Below are 17865 nucleotides of genomic sequence, written 5' to 3'. Positions count from 1 at the left end.
AGATTAACAAATTTACTGACTGGAATCTGATGGAGGGATTGGAAAGGTGGGGCTGGAGTTCGATTTAAAATAACATAGCCAGAAGCTGCAATCTACTCTTGGCCTTTGGATAGCCAGGATCATGGTTATATTTCAGAAAAAAGACAGACACCTGGAAATGAGTTATAGGCTAGAGTTTCAATGAAGTGTTTGAAGGATTCATATATAGAATAATAAATACATAGGAGTTAAGGTTATAATCTCATCAAGAGGTTCAGTGGCTTTATATATGGAATGATAGATATCCAGGAGTTGGTTACAAGCTGGAAGCTAATCAAATGGGCATTATAAAGAACAACAAATACCTAGCAGTGAGTTACTGTCTGTAAATTAAGGGAGGGGAGAGATTATATTACAGAGTACTTAAGAATTAGTATAGGCAGAAATTATAATCAATGTGTTCTAATCCATTAGAGCTGCTGCCTCACAGTGCCAGAGACCCCGATTCAATCCTGACCTTGGGTGTTGTCTGTGTGGAGTTTGCACATTCTCTCTGTGACTGCGTGGGTTTCCTCCTACATTCCAAAAAAGACATGCAAGTTAGTAGGTTAATTGGCCACTGTAAATTGCCCCTAGTGTGTAGGTGAGTGTTAGAATCTGGGGGAGTTAATGGGAATGTAGGATTTAGGTAGGATTAGTGTAAATGGGTGGTTGATGTTGGTGTGGACAAGGTGGCTGAAGGGTCTATTTCCATGGTGTTTCTCTCTATGACCCCAAAAGGGAGGGCAGAGGTAGTTATGTACAGAAAGATGAAAATCCAGAAACAAAAACTGGCTGAATCTAAATGAAAGACTCGGAATAACAGACACCCAGAATTAGATCACAGAGTTAAATCTAAATATTTGATTTGGTGTGAGAATTGAGGGTCTATAAATACAATAAGTGATACTTGGGAGTTTATTGCAGACTGGAAGCTAATAACTGAGTGATTAATATACACAGTAACAAATATCTAGGAGTGAGTTATAGTCTGAAATGTACATGACAACTCAAAAAGAGAAGTTTGAGAAACATGTTTTATATGTCAAATAATTAATACCTGGGAGAGAAGTAATAGGATGGTATCTCAAAGGAAAGGACATGCCAAGGGACCTCAGAGACATCATAATTTCAATCATCTTCAAAAAAGGGAGACAAATCTAACTGCATTAACTCCAGAGACCTTCCTGCTGTCTTCCATAGAGAAAGCCATCACAAGTGTTCTCCTGAACCACCCCTACCGGTAACCAGTGTGGTTCAATGAAACGCAGTGTGGAGTCCATCCAAGTAGAGCAGCAATTAACATGATCTTTAATATACAACAGCTCCAAGAGAAATGCAGTGTGTGGCCTGAACCACCACAGATTGCCTTTGTTTGTCCTCGCAAAAGCCTCTTACTGTGTCAACAAGACTGTAAAGCATACTTCTCAAATCAGACTACCTTTAGAAATTAATCCCCATTCTACATCTGCTAACTACAATTTTAACCAAAAGTCCATACAGATCCAATTTCAATCCAAGCTGGTGTCAAGCAAGACCAAATTATCACAACACTTTGCCCAAGCTTTCCCATCTCAATACCATACCTCAGCTTCAAATTTCCTACAAGAGTGGAGCTAAATTACAGGAGAAAATGAAAACCGTTCAATCTACAATCCTCCACTACAGAGCCACGGCTCCCCCACCCCCACCCCCAACCGGCCAGGGTGATCAAGCTGCAGTGTGTTAGTGCAAAGAAACCGATCATCAACTTGTTCAGTGAAGCCTTGTGTTAAACATCTGTAAAATAATAGATTTCTGCCAACCAGTCTGTGCTACACAACACATCAATTCATCCAGCCACTCCAGGAATAAAAGTCTGCAGAGACAATGTAATTAATGGACCACTTCTCATATCTCAAGAGCCACTTCTCAACAAATCCAGAATTAATTGTAAAATTAGCACACCTTTGGCCAGCTAAACAAAAGTGTGTTGGAAGATCCAGACTTCAAATCCAGAACAAAGCTCATGGCATACCATGCAGCAGTGATCCCTGTCCTCCTGTTGGTTTCTGAGACACAGACTATCTACAGCAGGTATTGGAGAAGTACCACAGACCTCGTCTCTGCAAAGTCCTCCAAATCCACTGGCAGAATATGAAAACCAATGTCAGCAACTTCTCCCAGGCAACATCTCAACCACTGCCTCCCAAATTAAACTTAGTCAGTTCCTGGAGCACACACTACTCTGACGAGAAATTACTAAGTGGACAAGGATGCTCTTAAAGCTGCCTTCAAAAAATGCTACTGATTCATAGGAATTCTTGGTTTATGACTGCTCAAAATGGAGAAGGCACATTCAGCATGGCATCGAGAACCTGCTGTTTCTTCAATGGGAGCTCACAGAAGTAATCTTTGGAGGGAGCAAACCACTTCCCAAACTACCCACCCACCTAACCAAACCTCCTGCTCCAATTGTGACAGAGTTTGTGTGTCCTACATTAACCACCCAAAAACCTATGGATATGAGGTAGAAGCAAATCATCTTCAAACCCTTAGAAGATTGATACAGGGAGGTACAGGGTGAAATCACGAGAGACTTTGCTGTTTTCTATTTGAAAATACAGATACATGGATTGAATTACAGGATAGAATCTAATTAAGTGGTTTGGCAACTTTATATATGGAATAATATGTATCCAGAAGTGAGTTACAGGCTGGAATTAAATCCTTCCAGAGCAATTTTATATATAGAACAGATGCCTGGGAGTAAGGTAAAGGCTGGAATTGATTTGTGAATTTGTTAGTTGCCTGCTTTCCCATGTCGACTCTGCTGTTTGTTTATAATCCACCTCAGGAAATGTAAAGTATTCCATTACACATAGGGAATTAAGGAGACACTATCTTCACGTTGATGTTGTCAGCTCCAAATGAGTACCCGGACATTCTGTTTCCCACATTTCTGAACAGACTCAAGGTTTTCAACGAAGATGTCACAGTTTCTGCTGCCCTCCCCCGCAATGATTTAGCCTTGTACGACATCACACCAACATTATGACTAAAGCAAACGATCTACATTCAAGCTCAAGTAATTTCAATTCATTTTGTTCAGTTTTTAAATGAAGTGCAATGGACCAGGGTGCCTCAGCTGCATGGGTGGTGGAAACATAGAATGGCTTTGTGGGAACTGATAACACTGCTGTTCCCAGACTGGAGAATATTTATTGTCAATATGTTCTTGGACTGGTGGGAGTGGGCTGGGGACAGGATTCTTGCTTCATTCGGCCTAGGGTTGGACGATGAAGACAGTCTCTACAAGTATGAAATGGACTGCTCCTCCTTCGAATTACCCTCAGATGATGACATGGATTTTTTCGCGGTCCCGCCCCCCACCCGAACACGCAGGGCCTCCTGGGTAGGAGAGATTTCGATGAAATTGGATGGCCACGACCAAACATTCCAAAATTTCCAGGTGGGAATGGCTGACGTTTCTAGAATGCATGCCTGGGACACCTCTCACAACCAAACATTCCAAAACTTCCCAGTGGGAATGGCTGACGTTTCTAGAGTGCATGCCTGGGACACCTCTCACAACCAAACATTGCAAAACTTCCCAGTGGGAATGGCTGACGTTTCTAGAGTGCGAGCCAGGGACATCCCTCACAACCAAACATTGCAATATTTCCCAGTGGGAATGGCTGACGTTTCTAGGGTGCAAGCCAGGGACATCCCTCACAACCAAACATTGCAATATTTCCCAGCAGGAATGGCTGATGTTTCCAGAGTGCAAGCCAGGGACATCCCTCACAACCAAACATTGCAATATTTCCCAGTGGGAATGGCTGACGTTTCCCGAGTGCAAGCCAGGGACATCCCTCACAACCAAACATTGCAATATTTCCCAGTGGGAATGGCTGATGTTTCTAGAGTGCTAGCCAGGGACATCTCTCAGTCACCATCTGTGCCTCGGGGTAGAGGCAGATCAGGATCCAGGACACCACACCGCAGAGGGCACCGCTTACGGGGGAGCAACATCCGCAGGAGATCTGTAAGGCGGGGAAAGGAACATCTAAAACAGTGGTTTGATGACTTGCTGGATAGGCAGAAGTAAGTCAACTCCAAACTTCCTTTGGGTCAGCGTTGATTGCAAGGTCTAGAATTCCATCAACGTTTTGAAAAATTTTGGGACGCTTCATGGAGAAATCTTGAGAATGCAAGTCAATGGAGCCCTGTATATCTAAGTTGAATATATAAAAGCAATTTTGAATTTAAAAATTGACCTCAGTTCTGAGCTCCCTCTGCAGGCGACTTCGAGTGCCTGCAAACCGACAGCAGCAACTGATTCATTCAGTGCTCTGACTTCAGGACTCCTCTTGCAAGCTTATTCACCTTCACCCATCCTGGGAACACATCCTGAATAAAATCTCTGCCTTACATTGTTTTACTACGGAGTGAGAAAAGGTTTTGAATTCTCTGACTCGATAGGAGAGAGTGCAAAGCAGATTTATCAGAATGATCCCTGGACTCCAAGGGTTAAAAATTGAGGAGAGATTCCACAAACAAGGGTTTTCTTCCATGGATTTATAAGGTTAACTGGTGATTTGATCAGAGTTTTCAAGATATTAAGATGAACTGATAGATTGGATAGATTCTCTTTCCTCTGCTTGGGGAGTCCAGAACAAGGCATTTTTCAAAAAAATATAGATCCAGACCTTTTGGGACTAAATTTTGAAAACATTTCTACTCACAAAGGAAATTAGAACTTTGAAACTCTCTTGCACAAATGACAATTGATGCCAGGTCAATTGTTTATTGTTAATTGACAGACTTTTGATAACCAAAGATACTAAGGGACTTGGTGCAAAGGTGAATAGTGGAGTTAGGCCTTTGATCTTGTTGAATGGTAGATCATACTCAAGTAGCCTCCTCTGGCTCCAAAGTTCCTACTTTGATACCAAAGTTTCTTCAGTGGCAGGCTGATAGATGCAAGCTGATTCACTGTAAAAACTCTCAGCACCAGTGTCCTGTGATGGCAACATTCACAGGATCCTGGCCTTTATCCTCCACTCTACAACTGTCATAGGATTCTGGGGTTCCAGTGACCTACAAGGAAAGTCCAAGAGCATTGCTGTATTTCACCAAGAACACCAAATGACACCCAGGCAGGTAGTCTGATGGACCTCCAAGGACTGTTGCACTTGGCTCAGAAAAGAAAGTGGTGCTAGGATGCTGTCACCTCACATCAAGGTCAAACATCCTGTTCAAACATCCTGTTCACTAAGAGGCCATTTGAGAATTCCACACCCATCAAACATGATGCCTTTGGGTGCAGGTTTATATTACAGCCAGAGTCAAAATAGCGGGTCTAAAACAGAGAGGAACCAGTAAATGTGAATACAATTTGTTTAATTTAATCTTGCAAAACACAAGAGTCCTATATATAACACTGGTACAAAACAAGATACAATCAATCAATAATCCTTGATATAAAGCTCTAGTCAGACAAACAAGGTGCGTACTGAAGATTAATGACTTATTTTCATATGGTAATGTTCAAAAGGTCATACTGTTATATCACTGTGATGCACTGCTAAGGACAGAGTCATGCACCATGCCCTTGGAATGGGAGAGAACCAGATCAGCTTCTTGTTCCCCTTCTTGGTCCCTATTCTGTCCCACTGCATTAAGGAGGCTTCCTGCTCCTAGCTCCTATCCAGTCCTACTGGGTCAGGGAGGGTCTTGATCCTGGTCCCTATCAAGAGCCACTAGGTTAAGGAATTTGTGTGTATAGAACTCACTCACTGGAAGAGACACCACTCAGGGACAAGTGTGGGAGGAGCATGAGAACTCAACACAACTAATAGAATAATCACCATGTTGGCAAACTGGGCAAGCAGCAAACAGTGTGCACACAGGCAACTAATGTCTCAACTAGAGCTCTGGTCTGGAACACAAAGAGATGGGAGCTGATAGCAAAACTCTGACTGTAGCCTCCAGCTGGTGGAGACACACTAAGCAGGTGAGAGCAAGGGCATTGATTAAACCTCCCTTCTGCCCCAGATATAAAGCTCGTTAGTGTGTGAAGTCAGGCATGAGGACTGGAAGATTGACTTGGTGGACGTGCTTGAAGGAGAGTGAGACACGACCCAGGAACTGGGATGGTGATGAGGCAGCAGCCGAGGAGAGAGCATGGACAAGGGGGAGAGTGGCAGAGGGTGAGTGAAAGTGTAGTTTGCCTCAGGGTGGACACAACCTTGACAGTGCACTGTATCAAGCCAAGCAACAATATGCCAGCATCGTGCAACACTGGCTGAGGGGGAACATGCAGGGATCTGGTGCCATTAAGTCTGGGACATTCTGCATTTGGTGAAATACTGCCTGCTTCTATCCAGTCAACACACGGGCTTCACTCTCTGAATGAAGAGAGGAGCAGTGAGCTGAGTGAACTCCTCCTGTGTCATCGGTGGGGAAGTTTCATTTTTCCGCAGCCTCATTGCTTGCTCCATGGTCCGCCCAAGCTGCTCGGGGCTGAGTTTTGAGGCAGCATCCAGGCACCCAGTGCCACTGGCTGACCCACTAACACTCAATGCTTCCTGCAGTGCCTCAAGCAGAGCCTGGCACACTGTCCGACAGGCCTCTCCGGACTCTGCCACCACCTCAAACAGCCTCCTGGAAATCTTCACAAAGTCCAGGAAGACAAAGCAAGTCAGCACTCCATGTCTGAAGACACTGAAAGGAACAGCCTCATGGTCCCAGCATCGCAATTTGTGGATCAAGGAGCAGGAAGAAGTTCCCGCACTTTCACAAATCTGCCTCAGGAGCTCAGTGTAAACTCTGCCTTTGAGACCAGGCTTTTTCCTCTTGTTTGTGGGGCAACTAAGGATCTGGAAGGCCAGAGCTGTGTTCCTGCTAAAGGCCGGTCTGCTGTAGTGACAGAGCAGCAGCTGTTTCAGGGCATTGGAGATCTGCTCCTGTAGAGAGAGCAAAAGAAACTTGGTTAGTCTCCTACCCAACTCTTTCCAGATCTCAACAGTACCTGCTCTCCCTCAAGAAAGGGGCTCTGAAGGTGAACCTTTTCCACACAGTGCAGTTGGAATCTGGAATGGGCTGCCAGAGGCAGTGATGGAGGCAGACACACTCGCAACATTTAAGCAGCACCAGATAAACACTTGAATTCCCAAGGCATAGATGGCTCTAGATGAAATGTGGGTAAATGGGACAAGTATAGAAAAGCACAAAGGTTGGTGAGGTCACAGTGGGCTGGAAGGCCAGTTTCTGTGCTGTATGTCTCTATTACTGCAAGAGAAGCTTTGGAAATCTATTTCATCCCCAGTATTTGAACCCCGAGTTCCACGTAGCTATTCAACTACGGTAGCCATCAGACCCAGTTCCAAATGTCAGTTAGTTTCTGGCTCCATCAGGCACTTTAATCAATGTTCAGAAGGTTTCTTAACCCCATTACCCTGGACTGGGGGCTTGTGTTCATGTAAATAATGTTACAGAATCTTAGACACAATACGATTTGTAAAGAATTATTGAAAAGGAGAGGGTGTCGGCATAGTGTATCGATAGCTGAAGGGCTTAGCGCTGGAGATGGAAAGGGGTGAGGTGGAAGGGGGGGAGGGTGTCCTTGAGGGGGGAAGTCGAGGGTGGGGAGACGCGGGGGGGTCCTTGAGCGGGGTGGAGGGGGGGTCGAGGGTGGGGAGACGGGGCCCGGGGGAGACAGCGTCCTTGGGGGGGGGGGGGGGGGCGTCCTTGATAGAGGGGGTGGGGGAAGGGAAGGGGGAGGGGAAGGGAAGAGGGAAGGGGGAAGGGAAGAGGGAAGGGGGAAGGGAAGAGGGAAGGGGGAAGGGAAGAGGGAAGGGGGAAGGGAAGGGAAAGAGGGAAGGGAAGGGGAAGGGGGAAGGGAAGGGGGTCCCTGGGCCGGGGATCGAATATGGCCCCACTGCTGGGCGAGGCCTCGGGCCGGCCTGATGCCGCCGCCGCCTGGTTACCTCCTGCTGTCTCGGAACCGGTTTCTCCGCTGTTCCCTCGGAGGCCGCTGCGAGGTTTTGGAAGTATTCCCCCAGAAAGGAGACGGGATCCTCGGGCCTATTCTCCAGGACCTTGAGCAGCGCCTCCCGGAGTGTTAGTGAGAGCCCATCCGGGACAGGCGGCTCGGCGCCGGCTGCCCAACCGGAAACCGCCGCTGCCGCCATCTTTGTGCGGGGCGACGGTTCGTGTCACCTCAAAACGTGTTCCCCACAGAACAGATGCCGGACCTTTGTCCCGGGAATTCCTCTCACTTCAGATAACTGTGATAGGAACGATTTAAGACTGAGGATATTTCACTTCAGAACTGCTTCTACAAATCTCTGTAGTTTATTTTACTTTGTGGTTCAAAGTTCATTATTTATAAAAGGTATGCAGGGATTTGACATTTGAAAAGTGCCAATGGAGTGCTGCTGTTTTGGAGGTACCACATTGTGGGTGAGATGTCAGATCCAGGCCCTGTCTGTTTTTTCAGGTTGCGATAAAATATCCCATGGCATATATATAAAAGATCAAGATCAAGACCAAGAAAATTTAGTAGCCTTGTGGCAATCCCCACAAAATACCCAAAAAATCAAGACCAGGAATTTTCCCCCAAATTAGCTCTGACCCCCAACATCACTTTTACAAATTATGTGGGGATTGTCACAAGGCTACTTGTTTTATACAAATAGGCTGTTGTACTTATAACAGTGCCTACACTTTTCAATGTATTTCAATGGCTGTGAAGCATCTTGAAGCAGTATAAACGCAAGAAATAGGAACTATTGGTCTTTCAACTCTTCAAGCCTGTTCCACTGTTCCAAAGCATGATTCTTTGTTTCAGCTACATCTTGTTACACTACCCATGTACAAATAAGTGGGAGTTATATTTAAAGGTTAATTATTATGAAACAAATAAGGAGAGGCAGATGAACTACAACCACTATCTTCTTTGCCATTGGAAGGTAATCCTCACAAAATTTTACCTAAAACTTTATCAGGAGTGTTACTGCCTGCTAAGTATTTTATTCAGGTGGCTGCTCCCTCCAAAGGGCAGCCCAACAGTGCTGATACCAACAGCAGGAACTGTATCTGACCCAGCACAGTCTTTTCTGAAGGACTAGGATCATGATCATTTCCATTCTTATCCCTTAACAGTGAAGCATATTACAGGATACTTTGGCCAAGAGATGGAGGAGAAATTCAATCCCTGGACCCAAGGAACCCCACCAATAACCCTTGCCCCAGACATCCATGGGGTCAGGGGTTCTGCCAAATGCACCAACAGAATGTGGAAGGCTGGTTATTTTGAGAAGAGGAACAACCCTGTACCTCAAATCAGGGGCAGGGGTTGTTTACATAAAATTCTATTAATCCATTGTTTCCATTATCATATTCAGCTGCAACCTCATCAGCAGAAAATGTCTTGATGGCGTGCTCTGACGAGTCACAATGATCAGAGGTGGTGAATGATTGAATGTCTGTAATTTGCATCCTACTACTGCCCAACAAATTCCCTCACCACCCCAATTATCTTTGGGGCCCAAATTCTGTCAGTTTTGACGCAGTTAGGTTCACTCACAGCAGTTTTACAGGACCACAGAAAATTTATAACATACGATGAGGGCATTTGGCCCATCAAATCCATGCTGGTTAAAAAATAGCCACACTAGTCCCATCTTCAAGCAGTTGGTCCATAGCCCTGCAGGTCACAGGTTCTTCAAATACACAACCAGGTACTTTATAAATTTGATAAGGGTTTATCTTCCATCACTCTTTCAGGTAGTACATCTATGATCATATGGAATGGTGGGGCAGGCTTGAGGGACCGAGTGGCCTGCCTCTTGTGTTCTTGTACCATTCTCTGGGTGAAAAAGACATTCACCTCCTTTCTAATTGTTGCACCGCTTAATTATGCTGTCTTGTTGAAGTAAGTCCTGACTACTTATTCTGCATTTTATGAAACTCAGTTAAATCTCCCCTCTGCTTCAAACAAGCCTGCTTATCCAAATTTTCCTCTTAACTGAAATTTTCCAAACCTGGCAACATTCTGGAAATTTTCTCTGCACTCTCTCCAGGCATCTCATCTTCTTGTAATATGGTGATCAGAACTTTATGCAGTGTTCCAGCTGTGGTCTGACTGGAGTATACTCCCTGCTATCATATTCTGTGCTGTGACTAATAAAGGAAAGCATCTTGCATGTCTTTTTAACCTTCTTATTGGCCTGTCTGGCTACTTTTAAGAATCTGTGGGCACTCTATATTATTTCGGTATCCTCCCATTTATTATATATTCCCTTGATGCACCTCAGCAAATGCAGTGCATCATGCTTCTCTGGGTTGAGATTCCAGTTGCCACTTTGCTGCCCATCAATATTCTTCTGCAGTCTGAAGCTTTCTGCCTGTCAACCACAAGATCAATTTTTGTATTATCTGAAAACTGCTTTATTGTGCCATCTGCATTTCAGTCTAACTCATTAATATACATTACAAAAGTCAAGGGAGTGAGTGGTGAGCCCTGTGGAACCTCACTGAAGCAGCCTTGCACTGGTAAAAACTCCTGCCAACAATTCCCTTCCTGCCACTGAACCAATTTGTGATCCAATTTGCCATGTGTAGCCCTGACAAAGGCCTGGCTAAAATCCACACTGACCACATCAAATGCTCTACCTGCATGGATCCTCCTCATCACCTCCTCAAAAGAACCACTCAACACAATCTTCCCTGGACATTGCCAGGTGAGGGTCCAGAAATGTTCTTGCCCCATTTCTCTTCCCATGTCACTGATGGCCTTGAACCTCCAGCCCTGATGGAACTTAATCTGGAGCTCTGATTCTGTCTGTCGGGGTTGACACAGGACAAGGTCATGGTGTGATCAGAGCATCCTGCAGGTATGGAGGTGTTTTGGGATTGTCTAGGAGCGCTGGTTCCTCCTGGTTCCGTTAGCAAATCTTCCCAGACCCAATGGAAGCCTCAGCCAGCATGATATTGCAGCCAGAGCAAAGGGTTATTTCTCCAGAGCTGCCTGCAGAGCGTGTGTAGTGTCAGTGATCTCAACACGGAACACCGTCCAAATTTCACTTTTATTTCAAAGATCAAGAAAAGAATCTGAATCACAAAGCTTGATTTACAATCTTAAGAATAAATATCACCAGTGTCAGACAGACTCCCTCCATCCCCAGTAGAGTCCCCTCCTACCGAGACAACCCAAGTCCTAGCATCTGCCCACCCTCAAAACCACACCCAGAAAATGCACTCCGCACCTCTCATACAAAATAGAGTGCCTCGCCCAGCAGCAAGAGCCCCAGATCTCCCACTACAAAGCCTCATTGCCTGCCTTTGTGGTTCCCAGTCAACACCCTCAAGATATTTGTAGATACATGTGCTCAGGACAGATCAGAATCAGGGAGAGAATCTGGAAGTTTTTTCAAAATCATTTCAAATTCACAAGATGTACCAGACCGCTGACCATAGCATAGCAGAGCCAAGCCCTCCCATGGGATTCAGTGCCAGCAGACATCCACCAGCTTACAGGTCCAGATTCCCACTACTCCCACCCCTACCACCCTCCCAACTGGGTCAGGCTCCCTCACTTTCCCCACCACACATATATATCCACAAGAACAGTGGCATGGTCTACACGTGCTGTGTAATTCCTTCACACCATCAGCTGTGGGCACCTTGAGGATAGTCTTACCCAATGCAATTCCACATCAAGCTACCCTTCCCCTCTACCTGCTTGCACTCCTCATCTTTCATGTACACCTCTGCTCCCCAGTGAACCCTGCTTCCTCCCCCTCCCTCCACTGTTGACTCTGTTCCTTCCCTCCCATTTCCCCATCTCTCCTTCTCCAGTTCTTGCACCCATTCATTGCTCTGTTCATCAGATGTTTTGGGGAGTGGGGGAAAAATCAATGTAATAATTCAATGCACAGATATTTACACAAAGCACAGAGACACAGGCTGTGCAATCCCAGGCACGGTAAACCAGTCCACTATATGCTGAACATATACTGAGTAACAGGCAACTGCACAGTCCAAGCACAAGTTCCTCATTTCCTACGATTCCTTCATTTGTCATTTGATTGCAAGCCGTTCTGTATTACATAACAATCAGTTTGAAGTTCTGTCGACTCCTGTTGCCTGATCTCCAACGGTGTGATGATTCTCTGTCTACAGTAAGCAACATGCCCAACGAAGCAGCAGGAGCGTAGGGGCAGTAAGGGAGCAGGCTGTGTGGGGCTGGAATCTGCCCACAACTGTATTCAACAAGCAACCATGCTCTTCATAGTCATCCACTCCAGACCCAAGCCTCCTGAACAAAACTTGCCAATCCTGCGAAATTCACTAATCATATTGAGCATCACCTGTGAACAAGAGAAACATACTTAGTAGCAACGGGAGTACTAGTAGTGCTGAAAGAAACAGCACAGAAACAGGTCCTTCAAGCTCACCATGTCCATGCTGATCTTTTTTGTCCATCTACACTAATCCCATTAGCCCACATTAGGACCATATCCTTTTATGCCTTACCTATTTAACTGGCTGTCCAAATGCCTCTTAAACATAGTGATTCCACCACCTCCTCTGACAGCATGTTCCAGATATCAGCCACTCTGTGGAAAAAGACGCCCTTCAGGTCCCATTTAAAATTCCATCCTCTCACCTTAAACCTATGCTCTTTTGTCTTTGATACTCCTACCCATGTGCCTCTCACAGTCTTAAATACTTCTGTCATGTCACCCCTCGGCCTCCTTCACTCCAGCCTATCAAACTCTCCCCATAGCTAAAGTCCATCAATCTAGGCAATATACTTGTGAATCTCCTCTGCACCTTCTCCAGTGCAACCACATCCTTCCTGTGTTGCCACTTTCAGGGAACTATGCACTTGGATCTCCAGGTCTTTCTGTTCATCAATTTTCCTTGGTGCCCTACCATTTGCTGTACATGTCCTAGCCATATTTGACTTCCAGGAATACATGACCTCCAACTTGTCAGAATTATATTTCATCTGCCAATGCTCTGCACAGCTTTCCAGCTGATCTATATCCTGCTGTAGCCTTAGACAACCTTCCACACTAGCCACAACACCACCAATTTTGTCATCACCATACTTACTAATCATTCCTCCTACATTCACATCCAAGATGTTAATATATACCACAAACAGCAAAGGTCCCAGCACCAATCCCTGTGGTACACCACTAGTCACAGACTTCCAATCAGAAAAACATCTTTCCACCACTACCCTCTGCCTCCTATCACCTGGCCAATTGTGGATACAATTAGCCAGCTCGTGTTGGATCCCATGTGCTTTAATATTCTGGTCCAGCCTACCACGTGAGACCTTACCAAATGCCTTACTAGAGTCCATACGGACAATGTCCACCATTCTGCCTTCATCAATGACTTACCCCTTCAAAAAAAAGTCAATCATACTGTGTGAGAGGATTTCCCCCGTGCCGACTATCCCTAATTAGACCCTGTCAATGATAGTGAAACTTACGCTGGCTACTGATATAAGTGACAATGCTGGTAACAGTGATGCCATCCTGTTTTCCTTGCCCTTCCCTAGCCTCCTCCAACCTACAACATTTCAAAATCTTCGCACTCTTCCAATTCTAGCCTCTTGGATCATCCTTGAATTTAATCACTCTGCCGCTGATAGCCAGGTCTTCAGCTGCCAAGACCCTAACCTCTGGTAAAGCATCTTGGTACATTTTACTGTATGAAAGCTGCTATATAAGTCTTACCAAGTGTTGAGAATAATATTAAAAGTGATCTGCCAACTCCCTATCAAACTCCTAATTTTACTGTACAGCCCAGGCTAATTACACTATACATTGTTGCATTTCCTCCAGAACTTCTGATGTACACCAATTACCTGTGAAAACCCTCACTCTCCACCCTCCAAATGTTCACAGATGATCTGTTGCACAGATTCCCCTGATTTCTCCTGTGTCGAGCTTTGGAAGATGCTGGTGCATGCCTCGGCTTCTCCCAGTGCTATGTATAAATCCATAGCTTGAATCTTTGTCTCACTCTAATTATGATTGTTTATCAACTACAAACTCAGTGGCACCGACACTCACATCGGCATTGAGTGTGTCCTCTTGATGACCTGTTTCAGACAGACTTCACTCTCAGCTGCAACGATGGGAACTTCACTCTCAAGGTGGTAGTTGATCAAGTGATTGATGCTTTCGAACAGCAGATCCTTTGTCCGCACCTAGAGGGACAAGAGGGAGCATTAAACTGCGGGAGAAGCTGAGTGATAGACGGGGCATAGGGAGAGGGAATAGGATCCAGAGGGTGGGAACAGGGCAATGGGATATTGTTCTTTATGGTTGAGCTTGGAAGGGATTGTCAGCAATTCAGCTGAAGAGATATTACATCTTGACCCCTGTTTGGTCTCCAGAGAGCTGCAACAGATGTGGTTCCTCCCTCAACCCACAGGCACTGATTGTAGCCCCACCCAATCACCCACAGTAGTGCTGCTCACCACTCCTTCAGGGTCCACCAGCAATAGGTGCTTCGCTTGTCCATTGTGCATCCCAGTCAGAACATACTGTCCAGGGTTGGTCAGGCTGTTCCTCACAAGGAAGTCCCCATCCTGCACCAGCAGTGCCTCGGCCACTTTCCGACTGATCTTCCCATGGTACCAGGATTCCCGCTTTAATTGTTCCTCCTCTGTGTCCCTGGCCAAGCCAGGATTTGGCCACAGGCATCCAGTTCCTTGGCCTCCACCTCTGCAGGAGTTGGCATCGTGCAGCTTCAAGGCATCCTCGAATGGCCCTTTGATAGAAAGATAAAATGAGTGAGAAGACAAGGTATGACTGTCTGCCCTGGGCCCTCACTCAGTGATGAACAGGCACCAAGTCATCTGCACATAGAACCCTTTAAGTCTCCTGAACCTGATGGTCAGCGTCCTAGGCTCTAACGGAAGTGGCTGCAGAGACAGTCGATGCATTCACTGTAATCTACCAAAATTTCCTGGATTCTGAAGAAGTCGCAGAGAATTGAAAAACTGCAAATTTAACAGAACTTATTCAAGAAAGGAGGGAGATAGAAATCAGGAAAGTATAGGCTAATTAGCCCAACATCGTTCATTGGAAGAATGCTGGAATTCTGTATCATGGAGGAATGGCGAGACAGTTAGAAGTTCATATAACAGTAAAACAGAGTCAACATGGTTTTATGAAAGGGAACTCATGTTTGACAAATTTACTTAGGTTCTTTTGGGGATTAAACAAGTGTGGATAATGTAATGCTTTTGGATTTCAAGAAGGCATTCGATAAGGTGTCAAGTATAAGACAAGAGTGCATAGAGTTGGAGGTAATGGGATGGATAGGGGACCAGCTAACTAATAGAAAGCAGAGTCAAGGTAAATGGGTTATTTTCAGAGTGGTAATCAATGACTAATGGTGTGCCACAAGAATCAGTGCTGGTGCCTCGACTATTTCATGTTGTTATATTTCCTTAAGGCATAGATGAAGACCATTCAACCCATTGAGTATATGCCACCAGACATCCCAGTAACCTATTCTTCCTCACATGTGGATTAATACCCTACTGATTCTCCCATTATCCATCTACATTAGAGATAATTTACAGTGCCAATTAACCAAACTTTGGGATGTGGAAAGAAAATGGAACATCAAGAGGGAACCCATGCCATGAGAGGGAGAATGTGCAAACTCCGCACAGACAGCACCAGAGGATGGAATTAAACACAGATCACGACAGTGATGAGGCAGCAATATTGCTTACAGCATTACTGTGTTGTTCAGTCTGCATTCGTGACCTGGGTTATGGGACTGAGTGCACTGATTTACTGATGATACAAAAGTAGGTGGATTAGCAAATTATGATGAGGATATAAAGAACTTCCAAAGTGATATGGATAGGTTAAGTAAGTGGACATGAATTTGCAGGTGGAGTATAATGTGGCAAAATGTGAAGTTATCCACTTTGGAAGGAAGAATGATTAAGAAAAATATTACTTAAATGGAATGAAATTACAACATGTTTCTACTTGAATATTGACTTTTAACGCAAAGGAAACTTTGATCCAACTTTATAGGGCACCTGTGAGTGCACATCTACAGGACCACCTACAGTTGGTCTCCAATATTTAAGGATGTGCTTACATTGTGGGCAGTACGGAGAAGATTCACTAGGTTAATTCATGGGATGAAAGAGTTGACATAGAAAGAAAATTTGAGAAGGATGGACCCGTACTCAATGAAGTTTAGAAGAATGAGAGGTGATCTTATTGAAACAGACAAGATTCTGTTGAGGATTCACCTAGTAGATACTGAGAGTATGTTTCTCAGTTGGAATATCGAGAACTAGGAGACATAGATTCAGAATAATGGGTCACTCATTTGAGACAGAGATGAGGAGGAGTTTCTTTTCTCAGTGGGTTGTGAATCTTTGCAATTCTCTGCACCAGAGAGCTGTGGAGGTAAAGCCATTCAAGGTGAAGACTAGATACATTTAAACTACAAGTGAGTTGGGAATATAGGGAGAAGGTGAGAGAATGGGTTCAGGATGGTGTCAGCCATGGTTTTATTGAATGGTGGAGCAAGCTCGAGGGACAACCAGCCTACTCCTGCTCCTATTTCTTATGTTGTTGAGATATTTACATAAACAACTGTAAAACATCCTAAGGCACATCACTGGAGCAAATATCAAATAAAGTCTGATGTCAAGACACATTAAGATGCTTGCTCGAAGAGATATTAAGCAGTGCTCTAAGGAAAAAGAAAGAGTTTTAAGGAGGAAATTCCAGAGTTTAAAGCCAAGGCAGATGGAGGTATGGCCACCAGTAATGGAAGAGGATGTGCACAAGGCCAGGATTAGTGCAGCAGATTGATCTGTGATAGCTGAAAGGTGGAAGAGCAAACAGACATGTGGGGATGCTGCTTCCAAATTCTCCTTCCAACAGGGTGGTCTTCCCTCAGTTCTGCTCCTCCAACAGGGTGGTGTTTCCTCAGTTCTGCCCCTCCAACAGGTAATAGTCCCACAGTTCTGCCCCTCCAACAGATGGTGGTCCCACAGTCCTGCCCCTCCAATAGTGTGCTGTTTCTTCAGTACTGCTCTCCTAGTATTGGCTTTTATCATGTGGTCAGTAATTCAGATAAGCACCAAACTGATTCAGATCACTATTGCTGGTGGGGCAGGGGGCGGAGAGTGTGAGCAAGCACAAAATACTTAACAAGATCGGTTCATTCACAGATTTTGTAAAATGCCTTCAAGCTCTGATTCTGGTTTTTAGGTTACTCGTGACCCAGGCAGCAGTTCCAGACATACTTACTCATATCAAAGACATCCTTCTCAGGACTGTCGGTCATGTCCCCCGATGTCCCATTCAACCATTGCCCAGCATCAAGAGACTGGGTATTAACATACATATGCTCTTCACAGGAGACTTTTCCATACGGCCGAAGGTAACCGTCACTCAACACACCTACAATTCACAATGCCAAGAGCATTAGCAGTGCACAATGGGAAAATACAAAAGCAGATGTACAGTGGTCGGATGAGCAGGATCTGTGCCAGCATCAGGGCGAGCTGGCTTTTCTGATTCTGATTTAAATCAATGCAGATGTTAAACACATTTTTCACATTTCTACCTTGGATTCAGCCCTGCTGGCTTAAGTCATCATGAGACACCCAGTTGGGGTCAAACCTTGTCATCCCAAGCAGGATCACTTCCAGTTTTCCAGAGCAACCAAGGACCAGGTCTGGATTCTACAGTTTGCCTCAGACTCCTGTTGTGGAGTGGGGTGGGGGTAAAGTCTCTCTCCCACGCACTTGAATATGCCTGATAACCAGACAGGACAGTAGGG

General features: G+C 45.1%; 2 protein-coding genes across 2 annotated transcripts in view; both read right to left on the bottom strand.

Moving 5' to 3' along the window:
* Positions 1 to 5371: 5371 nt before the first annotated feature.
* Positions 5372 to 8298, bottom strand: tpgs1 (tubulin polyglutamylase complex subunit 1). Its single transcript, XM_052037909.1, has 2 exons — positions 7992 to 8298; positions 5372 to 6968 (listed from the first exon to the last, which is right to left on the bottom strand). Exons 1-2 carry the CDS (start codon positions 8193 to 8195, stop codon positions 6390 to 6392), a joined length of 783 nt encoding a protein of 260 aa, XP_051893869.1. The 5' UTR covers positions 8196 to 8298; the 3' UTR covers positions 5372 to 6389.
* Positions 8299 to 11825: 3527 nt separating this feature from the next.
* Positions 11826 to 17865, bottom strand: part of shc2 (SHC (Src homology 2 domain containing) transforming protein 2) — a 41974-nt gene continuing 35934 nt past the window's right edge. The window contains exons 10-13 of the mRNA XM_052038016.1: positions 17331 to 17483; positions 14513 to 14805; positions 14103 to 14239; positions 11826 to 12377 (exon numbers count right to left, since the gene is read on the bottom strand). Coding sequence (XP_051893976.1) covers positions 12374 to 12377; positions 14103 to 14239; positions 14513 to 14805; positions 17331 to 17483 — 587 coding nt within the window. The 3' untranslated portion in view covers positions 11826 to 12373. The remainder of the gene's footprint in view (positions 12378 to 14102; positions 14240 to 14512; positions 14806 to 17330; positions 17484 to 17865) is intronic.

This window comes from Pristis pectinata, chromosome 24, assembly GCF_009764475.1.
Source record: "Pristis pectinata isolate sPriPec2 chromosome 24, sPriPec2.1.pri, whole genome shotgun sequence".
NCBI lineage: Eukaryota > Metazoa > Chordata > Chondrichthyes > Rhinopristiformes > Pristidae > Pristis > Pristis pectinata.
Note: the sequence above shows the minus strand (reverse complement) of the source record. Positions and strands in the feature narration are given on the sequence as shown.

Excerpts from the sequence above, each read along its gene's own strand:
- tpgs1 (XM_052037909.1), bottom strand. The coding sequence starts at position 8,195 with ATGGCGGCAGCGGCGGTTTCCGGTTGGGCAGCCGGCGCCGAGCCGCCT. Across the intron at positions 6,969-7,991 it reads CGGTTCCGAGACAGCAGGAG|GAGCAGATCTCCAATGCCCT; the intron begins GTAACCAGGCGG and ends CTCTCTCTACAG.